This window comes from Rhinopithecus bieti, unplaced genomic scaffold (assembly GCF_001698545.2).
Source record: "Rhinopithecus bieti isolate Rb0 unplaced genomic scaffold, ASM169854v2 scaffold_13900, whole genome shotgun sequence".
NCBI lineage: Eukaryota > Metazoa > Chordata > Mammalia > Primates > Cercopithecidae > Rhinopithecus > Rhinopithecus bieti.
This window is the reverse complement of record NW_016808376.1, coordinates 3,878,861-3,898,231: the sequence shown is the minus strand read 5'-3', so window position 1 is coordinate 3,898,231 and position 19,371 is coordinate 3,878,861. Positions and strand designations below refer to the sequence as shown.

At 45.4% G+C, this 19,371-nt stretch overlaps 2 protein-coding genes across 5 annotated transcripts in view; one reads left to right on the top strand and one right to left on the bottom strand.

The window, feature by feature from the left end:
* NUDT5 (nudix hydrolase 5) overlaps positions 1-15,656 on the top strand; it is a 28,484-nt gene extending 12,828 nt beyond the window's left edge. For 2 of the 3 annotated variants that reach the window (XM_017886673.1, XM_017886674.1), the window contains 7 exons: positions 3,866-3,915; positions 5,090-5,197; positions 9,180-9,275; positions 10,116-10,217; positions 12,357-12,365; positions 12,495-12,548; positions 15,418-15,655. In XM_017886673.1, the coding sequence (XP_017742162.1) occupies positions 3,866-3,915; positions 5,090-5,197; positions 9,180-9,275; positions 10,116-10,217; positions 12,357-12,365; positions 12,495-12,548; positions 15,418-15,527 (529 nt within the window). In that variant the 3' untranslated portion in view covers positions 15,528-15,655. Of the gene's footprint in view, positions 1-1,269; positions 2,591-3,865; positions 3,916-5,089; positions 5,198-9,179; positions 9,276-10,115; positions 10,218-12,356; positions 12,366-12,494; positions 12,549-15,417 lie in introns of those variants that run through there. The other variant, XM_017886675.1, reaches the window with a different exon arrangement.
* SEC61A2 (SEC61 translocon subunit alpha 2) overlaps positions 15,544-19,371 on the bottom strand; it is a 43,834-nt gene continuing 40,006 nt past the window's right edge. Inside the window, exon 12 of one of the 2 annotated variants that reach the window (XM_017886669.1) lies at positions 15,544-15,632. In XM_017886669.1, the coding sequence (XP_017742158.1) occupies positions 15,581-15,632 (52 nt within the window). In that variant the 3' untranslated portion in view covers positions 15,544-15,580. Of the gene's footprint in view, positions 15,633-18,146; positions 19,244-19,371 lie in introns of those variants that run through there. The other variant, XM_017886668.1, reaches the window with a different exon arrangement.

Here is a 19,371-nt window from a genome sequence, read left to right as displayed (position 1 = left end):
GTGGATCACTTGAGGTCAGGAGTTCGAGACCAGCCTGGCCACATGGTGAAACCCCCATCTCTACTAAAAATGCAAAAATTAGCCAGACATGGTGGCACATACCTGTAGTCCCAGCTACTCGGGGGGCTGAGACAGGAGAATTGCTTGAGCCCAGGAGGTAATGGTTGCAGTGAGCCGAGATCGCACCACTGCACTCCAGCCTGGGCGACAGAGTGAGACTCCGTCTCAAAAAAAAAAAAAGATGTGTTCGCACCAGCTCGTCTCTTCGCCTGACTGGTCTTCTGCCCTTCCTGCATTTCCTAATCAGGTGTACATCAGAATCACATGGGGACTTTTCTGAAAATATGACGAAGTCTTACTTCCAGAATATCTGTTTCAGTAGATTGGGAGTAGGCTGTAAAATCCACCAAACTACCATATTTATAGCATAGTCAGGTCCATTCTTGCATACATAGGTTTTTCTTCCTGGCCTCTGAAGAGGACTTACGTAAAGCACTAATATCTCATACCAGAATGTCACCCTTTGAAGAATGAATCTTTGTACTTTCCAGTGTGCCACGATGTATAAGTTATAGGATGTGTTATCTCTGACCGGATATAAAAGCCTGTGTGTACAGATTGAGCAGCCCTAATCTGAAAATCTGAAATTCAAAAATCTGCAAAATTCAAAACCTTTTCAGTGCCAAATGATGCCCCAGGTGGAGAATTCCACACCCGACTGCATGTGACAGACTGCAGTCAAAACACAGGCATACAGCACAGGCATTCAGTGTCCCCCGGGGGAAAAGGGACCCTCCCCTTCAGCTCTGCTATATCCTTCTTTTATTTTTTATTCATTTTTTTCTGAGACATAGTCTTGCTCTGTTGCCCGGGCTACAGTGCGGTGGTGTGGTCTCAGCTCACTGCAACCTCTGCCTCCCTGGTTCAAGCGATTCTCCTGTCTCAGCCACTCGAGTAGCTGGGACTAGAGGTGTGCGCCACCACGCCTGGCTAATTTTTGTATTTTTAGTAGAGACGGTTGTTGGCCAGGATGGTCTCAAACTCCTGACCTCAGGTGATCCACCCACCTTGGCCTCCCAAAGTGCTAGGACTACAGGCATGAGCTACTGCCTCCGGCCATATGCTTTATTTTTTAAATTTATTTAATTTTTTTTTTTTTTAGTAGTGACAGAGTCTCACTCTGTTGTCCAGACTGGTCTCGAACCCCTGAATTCAAGCAGTCCTCTTACCTTGGCCTCCCAAAGTGCTGGGGTTTCAGGCATGAGCCACCACACCCAGCCCGATATATCCTTTGCACGCACACAGCAGCTTCCCTCCGCAGGCACGCCCGCAGAGGGTCATGAAATGGCAGGTGTGCAGGCCGAACGCCCCAGCAGCGGTTTCCCCGCAGCACGCCCCACGGGGCTGAGACCCACGTGCATGACTCACTGTGGGGTCCTTTTGCTTATTTTCTGCTCTGTGGGGTAAAGGTACTGTTGAAAATGTCAAAAAGGCTTGCATAAGACCCAGAGGGTAAGGCAAATATTTCAAAATCTGAAAAACCAAACGCTGAAACACTTGCAGCCCCTCAATTTCAGGTAAGGAATTCTCAACCTGTCCAGCTGTCGCTTGGTGTCTGTCGGGGTTAGTTCCAGGACCCCCCTGTAGATACCAAAATCCACGGATGCTCAAGTCCCTGGTGTGAAATTGCATATATTCAATGTGTATTTTCCTATAACGTACGCACATCCTCCCATGCACTTCATCTCTAGAGAAATCACAGCACCTAAGACATTGCAAATGCTGTGTAAACAGTTGTTGTACTCTATTGCTTAGGGAATAAACGCAAGAAAAAGCGTGGACATGTTCATTATAGATGCAATTTTTTTCCGAAATATTTTCAATCTGTGGTTGGTTGAATTCACAAATGTGGAACCCATGGATATAGAGGACCGAGTCTAAGAGAGAACATAGCAGCTAGAGAATCCTATGTTCCACCATCTCATTCATGAAAGGGGATGTGGGGTTGATTTTGGAAATATAAAAATATTCCAGTGGTGTGTGTCTTTACTGACATTCAAGACAGTGCCGAAGTCAACCTCTGTGACCCTCCCGCCTCTCGTGTTGGTGAACTAGAGGGAGGAAGGCCAACAGGCTTTCCTGTAACAAAGGAGGCTAGGAATAGGATGATCTCACTGGAAGCAGAATCCTAAAGCTAGAAGAGGTTTTGGAGAGAACATACTCCTTCCTGCTTTTTACAAAGGAGAGGAGAGTCTCCAGGAGGCTGGCGCTCTGGGCCCAGCTGGTAGGCAGGCAGAGACTAAGAGCTGACTTCCAGCCAGGGGTGCATCTCACAGGCCCTCTGAAGTTGTTGGAGCTCTCACGGGGCAGTCTTGTCTCACGATTTCTTATCAATGCATTTGTTTTATCGCTCGTGATTTACGGCTCATTACTGCTTATTTCCTTCACCTTAACCACGATAATGATGCTCCTCTTTCTGTTTCCCTTATTCCTAGTGTTTGGGATGGGACCTTCAGTGCTTTTCCCAGCACTGTCTTCTTCAGTCTTTAGGACTAACCTTAGGAGGCAGCAGAGAGAGCTATGCCAAAAGGTGTTTCATCTCTTGCAATCTGTATGATTTACTTACCAGCATCGCTTGTTGGTCAGCTCCTTGCTACTAACAGGAATGTTGGGCTGCTGTGAGTTGTCATAGAAGTCTGTTTGATTTTCCTGTGTTCATTTCGACATATTTGCCCTTCAGAATTTGGGTACAATGCTGAAAGACCTACAATTTCCAGACAGTCTTTTTGTTTTGTTTTTTAAAAAGCAGATTAAATATTTGAACAATTTTAATGGAAATATGACAAGGTCCAAATTTTAAGGACAGCCAGATAGAAAGCATGAGTAGGAGTGTTCTTCCGAGGAGGGTATCTTGGAACTCTTACTATTGAGATACAGGTGGTAACTCCTTTTTATCCCAAGCCCCGGAGCCACCCACATGTCTCACTTCCTTTAGAAGAGATCCTAAAATAGTTTGCTTCTCCACTCCGGTCTCTTACCACTGCTCTTTTCTACTGTAGGGAGAAGAGAGTGAAGGGGGAATGTCCTTTTATGCCTCACCCCTTTAAGCTGCATAATTGATTCAGTAACTGGGCTTCCTGTGCAACTGGGCCCCGTGTTCCAAGGCCAGAAAGTAGAATAGCCACAATAGAACAGACGCTACCCAGAAACTGAGTTGGGTACCAGTCAGAAACCAACAGCTCACCAGGAATAAAGCCATAGGAGAGAGCAGGACTGTACTGTTACTCAGCCCACTTTTTCTAGATAAGATCTCACACATGCAAAGTAGGGCACTTGCCTACATTTATTAATTCTTCCATGAATAAATGGGAAGGTTCTTCCTTCTTAAATTGTGTATTTTAGGTTACATACTTTAAAAAGCAAAATGATAGAAAAATCTCAGTAGTTCACGTTGTCCACAGTAGCTTTTGTTCCTAAGAGACAGGGCGAGTCTTTTCCTACAGCTTCATTTGCATTACCTGCTTATTAATCCACCACTGGCTGTGCTCCTTGCCCAGAGACAGAGGATCCAAACTAAAATGTTCTGAGAAAGCGGCAGCTCACATGCGCAGCAGGCTTTCTGTTTCTGGGGCACCCAGAGGGTGAGGTGTAGGGTGGCAAGAGTTTTCGTTGTGAATTTTCAGAAGCTATAGGAAAGCAGAATTGGCTTTTTTAATGCAGACCTTTATTGCTGTGGTCTTCTTGACCAATATCATGAGTACATTTGCATGCATTGAATTTAAGACGTTCTGGTTGTACACAGAAAACCTAAGAAAATTCTCCTCTTTAGCACTAACGACTTTTTTTTTCTTCTCTGCCTGAACAGAACTTGGGAATCAGTGAAACGTACAACCAGGAAAGAACAGACTGCGGATGGTAGGAGTGCAAACCTCTTCCAACCCTTTAGAAAGGAAGTTAGCACTTGTGATCCTAGGAGGGTTTTCAGTGGAACCAAGTTAACTCCTATTATGTTGTGTCTTTAAATCTCCGTTAGTTTTTGCCGTACCATGTAACTAAGTTAAGTTTTCTTTATAAGTAACTTCTGGTTTCTGCTATCTAAGCTCAGAACAGTGTTTTGAGGGGAAGTTGTTCTATGTTTATAACTAAATGTAAATCAATATAGTTTGAAGCCACACACTGTGTCTAGACGTGTTACGACTCTAGAAATCCTTGTGTCCCGTTCGAAGGATCTAGGTGGGAGCCTTTAGTTTGGAAAAGTTACTTGGCACACTTCTATGCTTATGGACCACTTGCTTTACAGGTTGATGAGGACACAGAATTAATTGGGCAGAGCCTGTTCCATTCACCCTCCCCTCCAGGCACGAATGCCTTGACTGCAAAGAGCCCACAAACAGTCCTGAGAATCACTCTGGTCAAGGGGAAGTTGGACACTAGGCTTTTCTTATTTTTCCATTTGGTTTTGGTTTCCATTTTTGCTGGAAGCCAACAATCGCTGTGCTGCAGCTGCTGGCGTCACAGATGGGAAGCTATGTGGAGCCAGGGGACCCTGCTGGGCACTTTGTGTTTTCTGAAACCCAGTCGTTTTTGTTTTATGTTTTAATGAAGGCCAAATAACTTGAGAGAAAAGGTCTTTTACTCTAGAACTGGAAAGTCAGTCTTGCTAGCATTTATTGCACACAGTGGAACTTAACTTGGTTTCTTGCTCAAAGTTGACCCAGGAGCACAGGGACGGCTGTGGCCTCACCAGTGGTAGAGCTGCCACATGCTGGGAAGTGGTTCTGTGGAAGTGTGGTGTGGTTGGCAACCCTACATCCTTGAGCCTGTAGGAAGTGTTTCGTTTTAGTTCTGATTTTAGTTTTAAGAAACTGACAATTAAACAGGCTTTTTGTTTAAAAAAGAAAGTGTAAACAACATAAAAGTGATTATTTTTAATTACATTTTTAAAATAGCTTCCAAGATTAACTGCCAGTATTGTAGATTAAAGCAGAGTTTCTTAAAGTCTGGGGTTTTCATTAGCTTGCGCTGAACAATGTGCTGGCATTGCTGACCTCTCATTAGGGATTTCCTTGGTTCCATTTCCTGGTGACAGGTGTCGCTGTCATCCCCGTGCTGCAGAGAACGCTTCACTATGAGTGTATCATTCTGGTGAAACAGTTCCGACCACCAATGGGGGGCTACTGCATAGAGTTCCCTGCAGGTGAGTCACTCAACATCCAATTGCTTCTTAGGGATGTCGGCCTGAGAATCGCAAAGCTCAGCTCTGCAGTTTTTAATCTGTCTTTGTGGTTTTAAGTAAAACTAAACCATTTCGTAGCAAGGCCCCCAGGACACCCCAACAATCCTCTGAACCCGTGAAGGTGACACAAGGCCACCTCCCACCATCCCACCCTCCTCTTGGCAATGCTGCCTTCAGCCTTTTTTCTGTTTTTTGTGAGACGGAGTCGCGCTGTATCTATCACCCAGGCTGGAGTGCGGTGGCGCAATCTCAACTCACTGCAACCTCCGCCTCCTGGGTTCAAGTGATTCTGCTGCCTCAGCCTCCCTAGTAGCTGGGATTACAGGCGCCCGCCACCACGCCCAGCTAATTTTTTTTGTATTTTTAGTAGAGACGGGGTTTCACCGTGTTAGCCAGAATGGTCTCGATCTCCTGACCTCGTGATCTGCCTGCCTTGACCTCGCAAAGTGCTGGGATTACAGGCGTGAGCCCCTGCACCCGGCCATCTCCAGCCTTTTGAGTAATTGCCCTTCCCCTTTTCAGCATATTTCATTGTTTGTCATTAGCCATCGGCCCTGACAGGAAATCTCCATTGATAAGGAGGCCAGGCTTTTTGTGGTGGTGGTGTTTTTCTTTTTTTGAGATGGAGTCTCACTCTCTCACCCAGGCTGGAGTGCAGTGGTGTGATCTCGGCTCACTGCAACCTCCGCCTCCTGGGTTCAAGCAATTCTCCTGCCTCAGCCTCCTGAGTAGCTGGGATTACAGGCGTGCATCACCACACCTGGGTAATATTTGTATTTGTAGTAGAGACAGGGTTTCACTGTGTTGCCCAGGCTGGTCTCAAACTCCTGACCTCAGATGATCCACCCACCTTGGCCCGGCAAAGTGTTGGGATTACAGGCATGAGCCACCATGCCCAGCCTAGGCCAGGCTCTTAACTCCAAGAAATATAAATGGAGAAGACAGTTTGCTCTGTTGTGTGGAAACAGGCCAAGGAGACTCTTCATCTCAGCTAGAATATTTTTTTCCATTGCACGGTAATTAAAACTCTGAAGAATTTATTGCCCAATATTATTGTAGGACTTACTGGATTATTCCCATCTAAAGAGATTAAATCTCATCTATTTGTTATTAGTGGTATATTATCATTATTATTATTATTATTTTTGAGACGGAGTCCTGCTCTGTTGTCCAGGCTGCAGTGCGGTGGCACAATCTCAGCTCACTGCAGCCTCCACCTCCCGGGTTCAAGAGATTCTCTTGCCTCAGCTTCCTAGTAGCTGGGATTATAGGCATGAGCCACCACGCCCGGCTAATCTTTGTATATTGAGTAGAGATGGGCTCTCATCATGTTTGCCAGATTGGTCTCAAACTCCTGACCTCAGGTGATCCACCCACCTTGGCCTCTCAAAGTGCTGGGATTACAGGCCTAAACTACCGCACCCAGCCAGGGTTTTATAATTTAAAAGTCCAGCCAGTGGTAACATATGATTAACAACTATCATTTTTCTCATTTCCTCACCATTTTACTGAAGGCTATTTAATTGCCTTTTTTTTTTTTTTTTTTTTTTGAGACAGAGTTTCACTCTTGTTGCCCAGGCTGGAGTGCAATGGCGGGATCTCGGCTCACCATAACCTCCACCTCCCGGGTTCAAGCGATTCTCCTGCCTCAGCCTCCTGAGTAGCTGGGATTACAGGCATGTGCCACCACGCCCAGCTAATTTTGTATTTTTAGTAGAGATGGGGTTTCTCCATGTTGGTCAGGCTGGTCTCAGCCTCCCAAAGTGCTGCAATTACAGGCCTGAGCTACCACGCCTGGCCAGGCTATTTAATTACTTTTAATATTAACATTAATAATTTATTCTCTGACATTTTTTTCTTTGAGATGGGGTCTCTGTTGCTGAGGCTGGTGTGCTCTGGCACCATCACAGCCCATTGCAGCCTCAACCTCCCCAGGCTGAGGTGATCCTTCCACCTCATTTTTTGTATTTTTTGTAAAGATGGGGTTTCGCCATGTTGCCCAGGCTGATCTCAAATTCCTTGGCTCAAGTGATCTGCCCACTGCAGCTTCCCAAAGTGCTGAGATGACAGGTGTGAGCCGCCACGCCCGGGCTTTTTTGAGATTATGTGTAGCTCTGTTGTCCAGGCTGGAGTGCAATGGTACAGTCACAGCTTACTGCAGCCTTGACCTTCTGGGCTCAAGTGATCTTCCTGCCTCGGCTTCCTGGGTAGCTGGGTCTGCAGGCGGGCATCACCACATTCGACTAATTTTTAAATTTTGTGTAGAGATGGGCTTTTGCTTTGTCGCCCTGGCTGGCCCCAAACTCCTGGCCTCAAGTGATCTTCCTGCCTCAGCCTCCCAAAGTGTTGGGATTACAGGCGTGAGCCACTGCACCCAGCCTGAGTTTTTCTTTTCTTTTTATTTTTTATTTATTTATTTTTTTTGAGATGGAGTTTCGCTTTTGTTGCCCAAGCTGGAGTGCAGTGGCACGATTTCAGCTCACTGCACCCTTCGCCTAACAGGGTCAAGCAATTCTCCTGCCTCAGCCTCCCGAGTAGCTGGATTACAGGTGCGCACCAGCACACCTGGCTGTTTTTTTGTTTTTTAGTAGAGACAGGGTTTCACCATGTTGGCCAGGCTGGTCTCAAACCCCTGACCTCAGGTGATCCACCCACCTCAGCCTCCCAGTGTTGGGATTACAGGTGTGATCAGCCTCATTATATTTAATGCCTTTCAGGAAAAAAGAGTCTGCATTGCTGCTCCCTTCCTCTTCCTTGGCCTCTCTATTCACTCCTCACAGTGGCCATGGGAGTCCCCTGACGTCCACCAGTTTGCTCCTTTCTGGCCTTTCATTCCTGGGCCTCACTGTTTTACTGGGAGGAAGATAAGACAGGTGATGCTGACAGCATCCTACATGTAAGGAAGCAGAATATGAACCGGCTTCCTGTGCTGCAGTCACACAGCAAGCTCCCAAGCCTAAGCCAGTTGGCCACCACCAAGTCACATCTCACAGATGCTTCCTGTGCTGTGCAGAGCAGCGTGGAGATGGTCAGGAAGGATCATGAAGGATCTGGGTCTGAATAGGATGACTGGGTGATGCCATCAGAACCTGATTCATCTGCTCAGTTATATTCTTTTGCCTTTTTTTTCTATAAAAATTCCAAGCTGGGCACGGTGGCTTAAGCCTGTAATCCCAGCACTTTGGGAGGCTGAGGCGGGTGAATCACTTGAGGCCAGGAGTTCGGAAGCAGCCTGGCCAACATGGCGCGACTAAAAATGCAAAATTAGCCTCTACGAAAAGTACAAAAATTAGCCGGGCGTGGTGGTGTGTACCTGTGGTCCCAGCTACTCGGGAGGCTGAGGCCGGAGAATCGTTTTAACCCGGGAGGCAGAGGTTGCAGTGAGCCAAGATTGCACCACTGCACTCCGGCCTGTGTGACAGTGAGACTCTATCTTAAAAAAAAAAAAAAAAAAAGTTCCAATCCTCAGGTTTCTCTGTAAGACCACTTTTCACAGTGCTCTGATACTTCTAACGCAGTGCAGTAGCAGCTGTGTTAGAAGAATGAGGGGTTCAGCCAGGCGCCGTGGCTCACACTTGTAATACTAGCACTTTGGGAGGCCGAGCGGGTGGATCACGATGTCAGGAGTTCAAGACCAGCCTGGCCAATATGGTGAGACGCCAATATGGTGAAACCCCATCTCTACTAAAATTACAAAAACTTAGCCGGGCATGGTGGTAGGTGCCTGTAATCCCAGCTACTCCGGAGGCTGAGGCAGAGAACTGCTTAAACCTGGACAGGCGGAGGTTGCAGTGAGCCGAGATCGCACCACTGCACTCTAGCCTGGGCGACAGAGCGAGACACCATCTCAAAAAAAAAAAAAAGAAGAAGAAGAAGAAGGAGAATGAGGGGTTCAAAGAACCGCATTTCCGGCTCCCATCATACCAATGATTTGAACTTACAGGTCTCATAGATGACGGTGAAACCCCAGAAGCAGCTGCTCTCCGGGAGCTTGAGGAAGAAACTGGCTACAAAGGGGACATTGCCGAATGTTCTCCAGGTTGGTATTACTTGAAAATTTACCAAGCGATAGATTCCTTAGTGTGGGAAGGGATTGATTATTTGGGTGTTCTTTATGCTCAGAATTCACTGAAAAGAAATCATAGATTAGGACTGGTCACCGAGTGTAAGCGAATCTCCCCGCCCAGGAGGAAACTGGAGCCAGAAGGGCCTGAAGTTGGGGGAGAATTAATGAAATTAAATTGCCTTTTGGTTGAGTGTGGTGGGTCACGCCTGTATTCCCAGCACTTTGGGAGGCCAAGGCAGGTGGATCACCTGAGGTCAGGAGTTCGAGACCAGCCTGGCCAACATGGTAAAGCCCACCCATCTCTACTAAAAATACAAAAATTAGCCAGGTGGCACACACCTGTGATCCCAGCTACTCGGGAGACTGAGGCAGGAGAATTACTTGAACCCAGAGGGCAGAGGTTGCAGTCAGCCGAGATCACACCGGTGTACTCCATCCTGGGCAATAAGAGCAAAAAACAAGTAAATTGCCTTTTGGAATTTCCCACACCCTGAGTTTTATTGCTCACCCACCTCATCCATGTGTTACCCTCATCACTGGAAGATTTTTTGAGCTTGATGTGGTGAAGGGATTTTACAACTTGTCAGTGCCATCTAACCCCGCAGACCTAGCAAGCTTGACTGGGGCACTCTGGGGAGAGAGAGCGTGCCCAGATGCTTTGCAGCCTGCAGGTCTGCCAACCAAATGTGAGAACTGGTTTTCCTGCATCACCTCCATGTCAATGCTGAGCTGCGAGACGCATCTTCTTCCTAAGACCATAGTGAAACAAATGCCAAAGGGACTGATGCATCTGACGGTCCCTTCTTTCCACAGCCGTCTGTTTGGACCCAGGCTTGTCAAACTGTACCTTACACATCGTGACAGTCACCATTAACGGAGATGATGCCGAAAACGCCAGGCCGAAGCCAAAGCCAGGTATGTGCACATCGGCTGTGTTGAAGGTGGTGCGGGTTGCATTATGTGTCTTGGAACTTGCTGCTAGTTTGATTTATTAAAAGAATGTAGTCTTTCATAGAAAGAATCGGTCTTTCTTTTTTTTTTTTTTTTTTTTTGGCAGGGGTCTTTCTTTTTCACCCCGGCCGGGGGGCAGGGGGGGGGTCTCAATTCACTGCAAGCTCCGCCTCCCAGGTTCACGCCATTCTCCTGCCTCAGCCTCAAGAGTAGCTGGGACTACAGGCGCCCGCCACCATGCCTGGCTAATTTTTTGTATTTTTAGTAGAGACGGGGTTTCACTGTGGTCTCGATCTCCTGACCTTGTGATCCACCCGCCTCGGCCTCCCCAAGTGCTGAGATTACAGGCTTGAGCCACGGCGCCCGGCAGAATCGGTCTTTCAAACAGACTTCGTCAATATTCTTGTCTCTTCCTAATCATGTATTTTAGCATTTTTCTTTTGCCACTTCATTGATCTTTATGCTTTCTTTGTAAAAAAAAAAAAAAAAAAAAAAAATGTTAAATGACATATTTCCCTGTTTTCTGTATGAAGTGTATTCCCACTTAGTAAGATGAGCTGCAGGCTTAAATAGTAAACAGTGAGAAACTTAAATCACCCTGGTTTCCGTCTTCACGTATATTGTAAGAATGGCGTCAGTTCCCCTGTAGCCCCAGCTGCCCTGGACAGTGAAGCAGGAGGATCACTTAAGCCCAGGAGTTGGAGGAGCTATGATGGCGCCACTCTGTGACAGAATGAGACCATGTCTCTCTTAAAAAAAAAAGGCCTAAGTAATTGTTAAGGGGCAGCAGCTTATTCACTAGTTCTCTTCGCTCTATAATATCCTTAGCAACTTTGGATTCAAAAGCTGTTCATGTCTCTGTCAGTTCCGTGTTGTCTCCCGTCCTTTTAAAGGGGGTATTTATAGGTGCACCACAGTAAATCAGTACGCGTGACATTCTTTCATTTTTTACCCTCTTCAGTTGTTCATATTTATGTTCCAGTATCCCACTGCAACTAATTTTAAGTCTTTTTTGCCGGGCACGGTGGCTTACGCCTGTAATCCCAACACTTTGGAAGACTGAGGTGGGCAGATCACTTGAGGTCAGAAGCTCGAGACCAGCCTGGCCAACATGGCGAAACCCCGTCTCTACTGAAAATACAAAAATTAGCCGGGCGTGTTGGTGCGCACCTGAAGTCCCAGCTACTCGGGAGGCTGAGGCACAAGAACCCCTTGAACCCAAGAGGCGGAGGTTGCAGTGAGTCAAGATCACGGCACTGCGCCACTGCACTCCAGCCCGGGCAACGGAGTGAGACCCTGTCTCCAATAAATAAATAAATAACTCTTAATTTTTGAACTGCACATAATACATATAACACACTGTGGGAAAGTATGGCAGTTCCTCAGAATATTAGATACAGAATTATTATATGAGCTGGCATTTCAGCTCCTAAGTCTACACCCAGAAGAACTGAAACAGGGACTCAAGACACTTGTGTGCCTGTGTTCATGGCAGCCTCTGGAAACAGCCCAAGTGTCTGCCAGCAGATGGATACATGCACAAAATGTAATATACACACAAACACACACACACGCTGAAACATGCGGTAACATGATGGGCAAATACTGTGATTCTACTTATCTGAGGTGCCCAGAATAGACAGACTGATAAGAGGAAGACAGTAGAGTAAGGGCTACTTAGGGATGGGGAATTCGTGTTGAGTAGATCCCAAGTTTCTCTTGGGTGTATGAAAAGTTCTGGAGATGGATACTGGTGGTGGTGGTTGCGCACCGTTCTGAATGTTATTTAATGCCACTGAATTGTACCTTTGTAGCGGTTAAAATGGAAAGTTTTTATATGTTCTGTATATTTTACCACAATATGGAGATTATATCTATAAAAAATATACATCTTATCGAATATGCTTTAAATGTTGCCACTTAACATTATGTGGAGAACAGTAACTTCATACTGCTCGAGTCTGACAACGTATATAAATTAAGTTAGCAGAGACCCGGGTTTCTGTGAAATTCTTAAAGCCTTGTTGATGCCTCTTGCATAAAAGTCTTCCCATGTTACCACTCCAGGCCTTGCTGAAAGGTTCTCCTTCTGTTTATTTCCAGGGGATGGAGGTATGTTCCACAACTCCTCGTGGCCGAGTGTGTACGGTTTGTTGTAGTGGTGATGGCTGCAGACATTTTGAGTTGTTTTGGTAGGCTCTTGACGTTAGCTTTGTTTTCACTTGCACTTTGTCTGTTTAGAATTTGTGGAAGTCATTTCTTTACCCAAGAATGACCTGCTGCAGAGACTCCATGGTAAGCATCCTCCAGACCGCCACCCAGCTTTCTCCAGTTTTCCCCGTCCCCATCCCAGCAAATTGGGTACTAAATATAACTCCGTATCTTTATCTTTTTGATACCACTGAAGTCAAATGCCTGGCAACTTGTAAAACTTGCAGGTGACCACTACTAATTTTCCTTTCTGGGTGGCACAGAGTTTGAAAGTAGGAGCAAAGCATTCTGGGTCAAGTGCAAACTTTTGGTAGGGGCTTTTTCTCCTACATAGCGGCCCAACTGACATTCCTGCTGAGTAGCCAAAACGATTCTACACTTTAAACCTTCAATCCATAGTGATGCAAAGGTGTGGGTAGAGAAGCTGTTAGCTTTTCCTCGAGTATGCTAGTATGAGGGACAATCCTTTGTGGAGGCTCTGTGTTTGCGGAGAAATTGATGATACTCCAACAAATACTCGAGGTATTTCCTGTATACTCGGCGTGATACGCTTTTCACATAATAAACCAGACTAGCCGTGTGGCCCTTAGAAATCACTGGTCATAGGCCGGGTGCGGTGGCTCACGCCTGTAATCCCAGCACTTTGGGAGGCCGAGGCGGGCGGATCACAAGGTCAGGAGATCGAGACCACGGTGAAACCCCATCTCTACTAAAATACAAAAAATTAGCCAGGCGCGGTGGCGGGCGCCTGTAGTCCCAGCTACTCAGGAGGCTGAGGCAGGAGAATGGCGGGAACCCGGGAGGCAGAGCTTGCAGTGAGCCGAGATCACGCCACTGCACTCCAGCCTGGGCGACAGAGCGAGACTCTGTCTCAAAAAAAAAAAAGAAATCACTGGTCTTGTAGATGCATTGTGTACTTCTTGGCCACCCATCTTTTAGGGACTTTGTAAACAGTAGGTAAGCTTATGGAGAGAAAACTCCTTTAATAAAACCATGAGAGGAGATACTGTATGGAGACACGGCATGGGCCTTTCAAGGAGCACCTCCCTACGGGCCAGCAAATCCCTGTCACTCATCCAGAAAGAAGCAGACACTTTTCATCACGGGAATATTTTATTGGGTATAAGTGTTTCAGGTAATTGATACCTGATTTTTCTACTGTTCTTAAGTGATTACTTCAAATGTGACTTGAGGCATTGTTTGGCCTGAAGCTTTAAGACCAGTTTCTTAAGCTTTTCCCTGAGCGTCAGCGGCTTACAGTCTCACTGAATGAGCAGGACGCCTGGTTTGGAATGTCTGTTATTTGTCGAAAAATCTGAGTGTGTCTTTCAAAGGCTGCTGTGATTTATTTGGATAAAATCAGATTTCAGATCCCTCGACAGCTTCCACTCTGGCTTCACCTTTCCAAAAACTAGATCTAAGGTAGAGGCCACCTCGACAGCTGAAAGCCAGAGTTAGAACAATATACTGAACGGATACAATACTTTATCTGGCATGTATTTAGAGAAAGGCGTGACAATCAGTACGAGGCAGCACAGCTCGGAGTCACAGGCCCGACTCGGTTTGAGGCTCCGTGGACCATAATTAGCTGTCACGTCAAACAGGTTCCATAGCCTCTCTCGGCTTTTTTCATAAAACAGGAACAATAACAGCCCCTCCCTTTGAGGAGGTGTGTGGGAAGTAGGGTGACGCAGGCAAGTGTGAAATGCCATGCGGGGTTATCTTTTAGTAGAAGAGTATCCTTTTTTAAAAATGTCTTCCTTCTCCCTTCCACCTTCTTAACTTCCCTTTTGGTCTTAGAAGAGGGAGAAAAAATAGAATAAGTGAGGTAAGTGAGGGGAGGTGGAGAGAGGGCTACTGTGGCTATAAAGGAGGAGGGATAAAAGAACCGAATTGCCTAGCTTTAGTAGAATCAAAACATAGTAATAAAACCATTTATTCAACAAGCAACATTTGAGAAGTCGGAAGGAAGGTATTACACTTTAAGATCAGTTTGCTGGCTGGGTGTGGTGGCTCACACCTGTAATCCCAGCATTTTGGGAGGCTGAGGTAGGCTGATCACTTGAGGTCAGGAGCTCCAGACCAGCATGGCCAACATGGTGAAACCCCATCTCTACTAAAAATACAAAAATTAGCCAGGCATGGTAGTGCATGCTGGTAATCCCAGCTACTCAGGAGACTGAGGCAGGAGAATCGCTTGAACCCGGGAGGCGCAGGTTGCAGTGAGCCAAGATCGTGGCACTGTACTGCATCCTGGTGACAAAGCGAGACTCCATCTCAAAAATATAAAAAATAAATAATAATTAAAAAAAATATCAGTTTGCCACAGAGTAGCATCTGCCAGTTACTAAGCACCTGCTATGCCCAGGTGAGTAGGACATGCTCCCTGCCTGCAAATGTTCCCAAGCTTGTTCCCAAACAAGCGGCTAGGAAAACAAGAGGCTGATTTTACATCTGGCAACCTCCATCTGAGTGAAACAGAAATTTTAACGAAAGCCTGTGGTAATAAGGTCCTGAGACCTCATTCTTGGTAGTGTATCTCCAGTCCTAACATGCACACAGTTTAACTTGCCAGGGGAAAATACATACCCCCTAGCAGCAGAAAAGACGGAATCCCTAAGATCCTACATAATCATCACCATCTAGTTTCAGAATAGCAAAGCCCTACCCCAGCTATAAATGAGGTATAGTGATTGGCTCTATACACTTCCAACTTTACTGTTTTAACACATAAAATCATTATCCCTGATGTTCTTGTCTCATGCTAGGAATGTAATCTTGCCTTTATAGTCTTTAGTCTTTAAGATCCTTCTAGGCCAAAAAAAAAAAAATGTATCACCAGCATCTAGCATAGGAACTGGCATATAGTACTTGCTCCGCAAATATTGATTGAATAAGATGTTTTGTCCTTCCTTAATGGCATGATCTAAGTTGTTTTCTTTGCTTTCCATAGCTCTGGTAGCTGAAGAACATCTTACAGTGGACGCCAGGGTCTATTCCTACGCTCTAGCGCTGAAACATGCCAATGCGAAGCCATTTGAAGTGCCCTTCTTGAAATTTTAAGGCCAAATATGACACGGGCCATTTTTGTAAGCAAGACCACCAGGCCTTCTTCACTAAGACTTTGTATTCAACTTAGTTCCATGTAGATTTGCCATTAGCTTTTTCCTAAAATAAAAGCACAGAACAGATGTGGTGGTGGTATGGAATTGCAATTACAGGTAGGTTGTGACCCTCATTTAAATAACTCCAGCTAAAATTAACAAAAAAGAAAATAAATGCAAGTACGTTTACTCCAGTTTTTTAAAGCTCAACAGCAGTTAACTACAGCTCAATTACTTTTCTAGTCTAGTCTGGTAGACAGGGATATTTGTACAGGAAAACAGACCTGAGTTCCCAATTAGGTCAACTATTTCCACTCTCAACCCCCACTGTAAAATTCTAGAGCTGGGCATGCAAATAACCGTGTACTTCATTGGTGTTTAAAACAGCGTTAAAATGAAAAAAAGACTCTTCAGCCTCTTCTAATTGAATTTTTACTATGCAAAATTCATCTAGGGTAGTTGAATCCAACTAGGGTAGGATTCAGTAGAATCCGCAACTAGTTTAAGTCCACCTTTTTACTGAAGCTGAACCAGCTAATTTTAAGTAAGGAAAATGGTTGATTCCATTCACTGCACCGAGGCTAGGAGACTAATGAAAATTCAGGGCCATCCCTCAAGCATCTGCACATACTTGAGGATCTCTTTTTCCTATCCTTACCTCAAAGAGTACTTGAAGTTTCTGAAAACAAATCCACAAGACTGATATGGTTTGGGGCAGTAATATCTTGATGTTAAACCATGAATAGAACCAGCAAGATCAGCCAGTATGTGAAACCCAATACAGAGTACTTCAGAGCAAGAAGTACAGATTGATGTGGTTCCCATTTCATTCCAGCCTGAAACCCTGTCATCCAGCAGTTCTACCAGTGTTCCTGGGCCATTTTCTTAGCCTCTTGAGTGAGTTTAGCTCTTTTTGTGTTGACTTTTAGGGCCTCCAGCAGCTCCATGATTTTCCAGGACTTTCCAGTCTGGCCCCCACAGAAGTCTCAGGATGATTCCCATACAGCCCTAAGTCATGTTTCTAGCCTGGCTCCAGCGGGTAAGCCAGGCCCTAAGAACCATATGAAAGGGCTCTCCAGATAAAATCAGGGTGCTAATGCCAGAATGCTACAGTATATCCATGTGTCCACAGGCTCACTGTCTGAGCCCAGGATATTTTTCTGAGTGAAACTGTTAAGATCTTTACACTGGACTTCCTAAAGATAAAACAATTACGGAAATACAGAACTTTATAGATGAAGCTGTCTAGCCCTATACATGTGAAAATTAAGATCCAACTACTTCCTATAATGGTAGCCTTCCCATATGCCTCTAACCCTTTTTTAAATCCCGATTTCAGTCACAGGCATTGTGATTCTTCAAAGCTCTAACTCTTCCTTAGCTCTCAAAGCCACAGGCTATCATTGAAATGGAGAGAGAAGGCATCTATCTGTAGGTGGGCGCAGCCCAGTCTTTCCACATAGCCCAGTTCCTCCCCAGCCACTCCCCATGGGCATGACCTCTGCAGCTCACCCTTATCCGCTCCCTTCTTCCTAAGAGTGCAACTTAGAAGTGAGAGCCAAATCCTAGGATGTATCCCTAAATGCCATTTCTATTTTTTATAAACATGAAAACGTTGTGCTTTGGAAAAGGTTGTGCTTTGGAAATTAAGTCTGTTTGAGAACTGGCAGTCTGGCTGGCACTGTTTTAAAATGTTTATTTGCCCTGCATTTAAAAACTGAAGGTTTCGCCGGGCGCGGTGGCTCAAGCCTGTAATCCCAGCACTTTGGGAGGCCGAGACGGGCGGATCACGAGGTCAGGAGATCGAGACCATCCTGGCTAACACGGTGAAACCCCGTCTCTACTAAAAAATACAAAAAAAAAACTAGCCGGGCGAGGTGGCGGGCGCCTGTAGTCCCAGCTACTCGGAGACTGAGGCAGGAGAATGGCATAAACCCGGGAGGCGGAGCTTGCAGTGAGCTGAGAACCGGCCACTGCACTCCAGGCTGGGCGACAGAGCGAGACTCCGTCTCAAAAAAAAAAAAAAAAAAAAAAAAACTGAAGGTTTCCTATGTATTAAAAGCCATATTTCCACCTTCTTAAGGAAAAAAAATCGGACATCATAACACTGGGTCGATGTTTTTATGGTAACTGAGGCCCTCGGCGGATGCTCTCCGAGCCATTGTTAACATCCCGCCTGCCTTTATCTGCCTTGCCCCTGCGATTATTTGGCTTTGTAAGCATAAGCTACATAAGACATACTACACTTAAGAAACTAAACAGCAATGAAAACCCATACTTCTGAAAAGGGTGTCTTTTAAAAATTAAGTTTGATCTTTTGGGAAATAAAGCACATCGTTTTCAAAATGATTTACCAAGAACTACGCTTTTAAATGGAGACTGGGTTATTGTTTTGAGATCACTGTTTTCCTGTTTCCTCCCAAATGTTAGTCACATATATGATTACCCGTAAGTTGGTCACTGTCCGTCAATAATTTAGGATTAAAGTTTGAAGTGTAATTACATTTGACTTTTATAGGCATCTCAGGGTGGACTTCTTATAAATACACTGAACTTATACAAATGATCTTAGAAGATGTTTAATATCAGATTTATTTTTTTTCCAACACAACTGAATCAGTTTTCTTAAATAAAATTTATTGTCTACTGTTTACACTCATGTTGCTGCTGTGAGTACAACAACAGACACAAATTCCTAGCATGAATTACTCATTGTTCACCCCCACTAACTACAGACATTGCTTGAGAATTAGGTCTTTGCTTAGGGATTTAAACAGAAAAGAATCAGGGCCTAGAATCCTGAAAGAGTATTCTCAAGTGACTGGTAGAGTTAGAAGGCATAGCCAATACAGGCAAACAGCACGATGATACTGTCACTAGGAAGGGAGGAGGAGGTGGAGGAGGCCTTAGAAGCGGTTGTTTCTAGTGACAGAAATAACTGGAGACTTGATTTTGCCCATGTGGGCTAAGTGGCTGCTTTGAGAAGGGGACAAATAAAAATGAGGTGGGGTGGGGATACCGTGAGTTACAAAAGTATAAAAAGTAATTATCGAAAATATAGACTAGATATAAATGTTCCAGAACTCATTAAATAAGCTCAAAAATACTGGAAAGTGGCCATTTGAACTACATTTATTTTTAAACAAGTGGGGGCAATATTAAGTGTTTTGAATGTTATGTGCAAAACGAATCCATGTCACCATCTCACTGTCATGATTCAACACAGCAAGGTAGATACATTGGTTTCCAGCATTACAGGCAACACTAGATGTACTTTTTTTAATGAATAATGTAAACTTGAGTTTTAAGGCAGCGGGTACTAATGCTGCACACAGACTTAGCTCCTCGGTGCCCATTTCAGAGACGGGTCAGTTAGCACTGAAACAAGAAACTGAGGGGAGAAAAGGGGAATCACCAGTGTCATCTGACAAAAGCGATCCATCCAGCTGTTCTCCCTTTCACGCGCACAGAATGAAGTCTTTGAACATTCAGAAAAACAAAGCACCCATGCCACCAACTTCGGCCTGTTCTTTCACAAAGATTTCAAAATACTGATAAATAATAGTGACTGCCAGCAGGATTCCAGTGCCGGACCCAATGGCCCCCAGGAAGTCGGCCAGCACCGACAGGGCGCCGATGCACAAACCACCAAATGCAGCCGCGGTGGGGATGTACCTAGGAGACAGAACCCCGAGTTAGGCAGCAGCAGAGACGAAAACAGGTCGAGGTGCAGCAGCCATAGCTGGGTCTAAAGCCTCCCTGAACTCCAGGCGGAACAGACTGCTGTATGGAGGGGTGTGCAG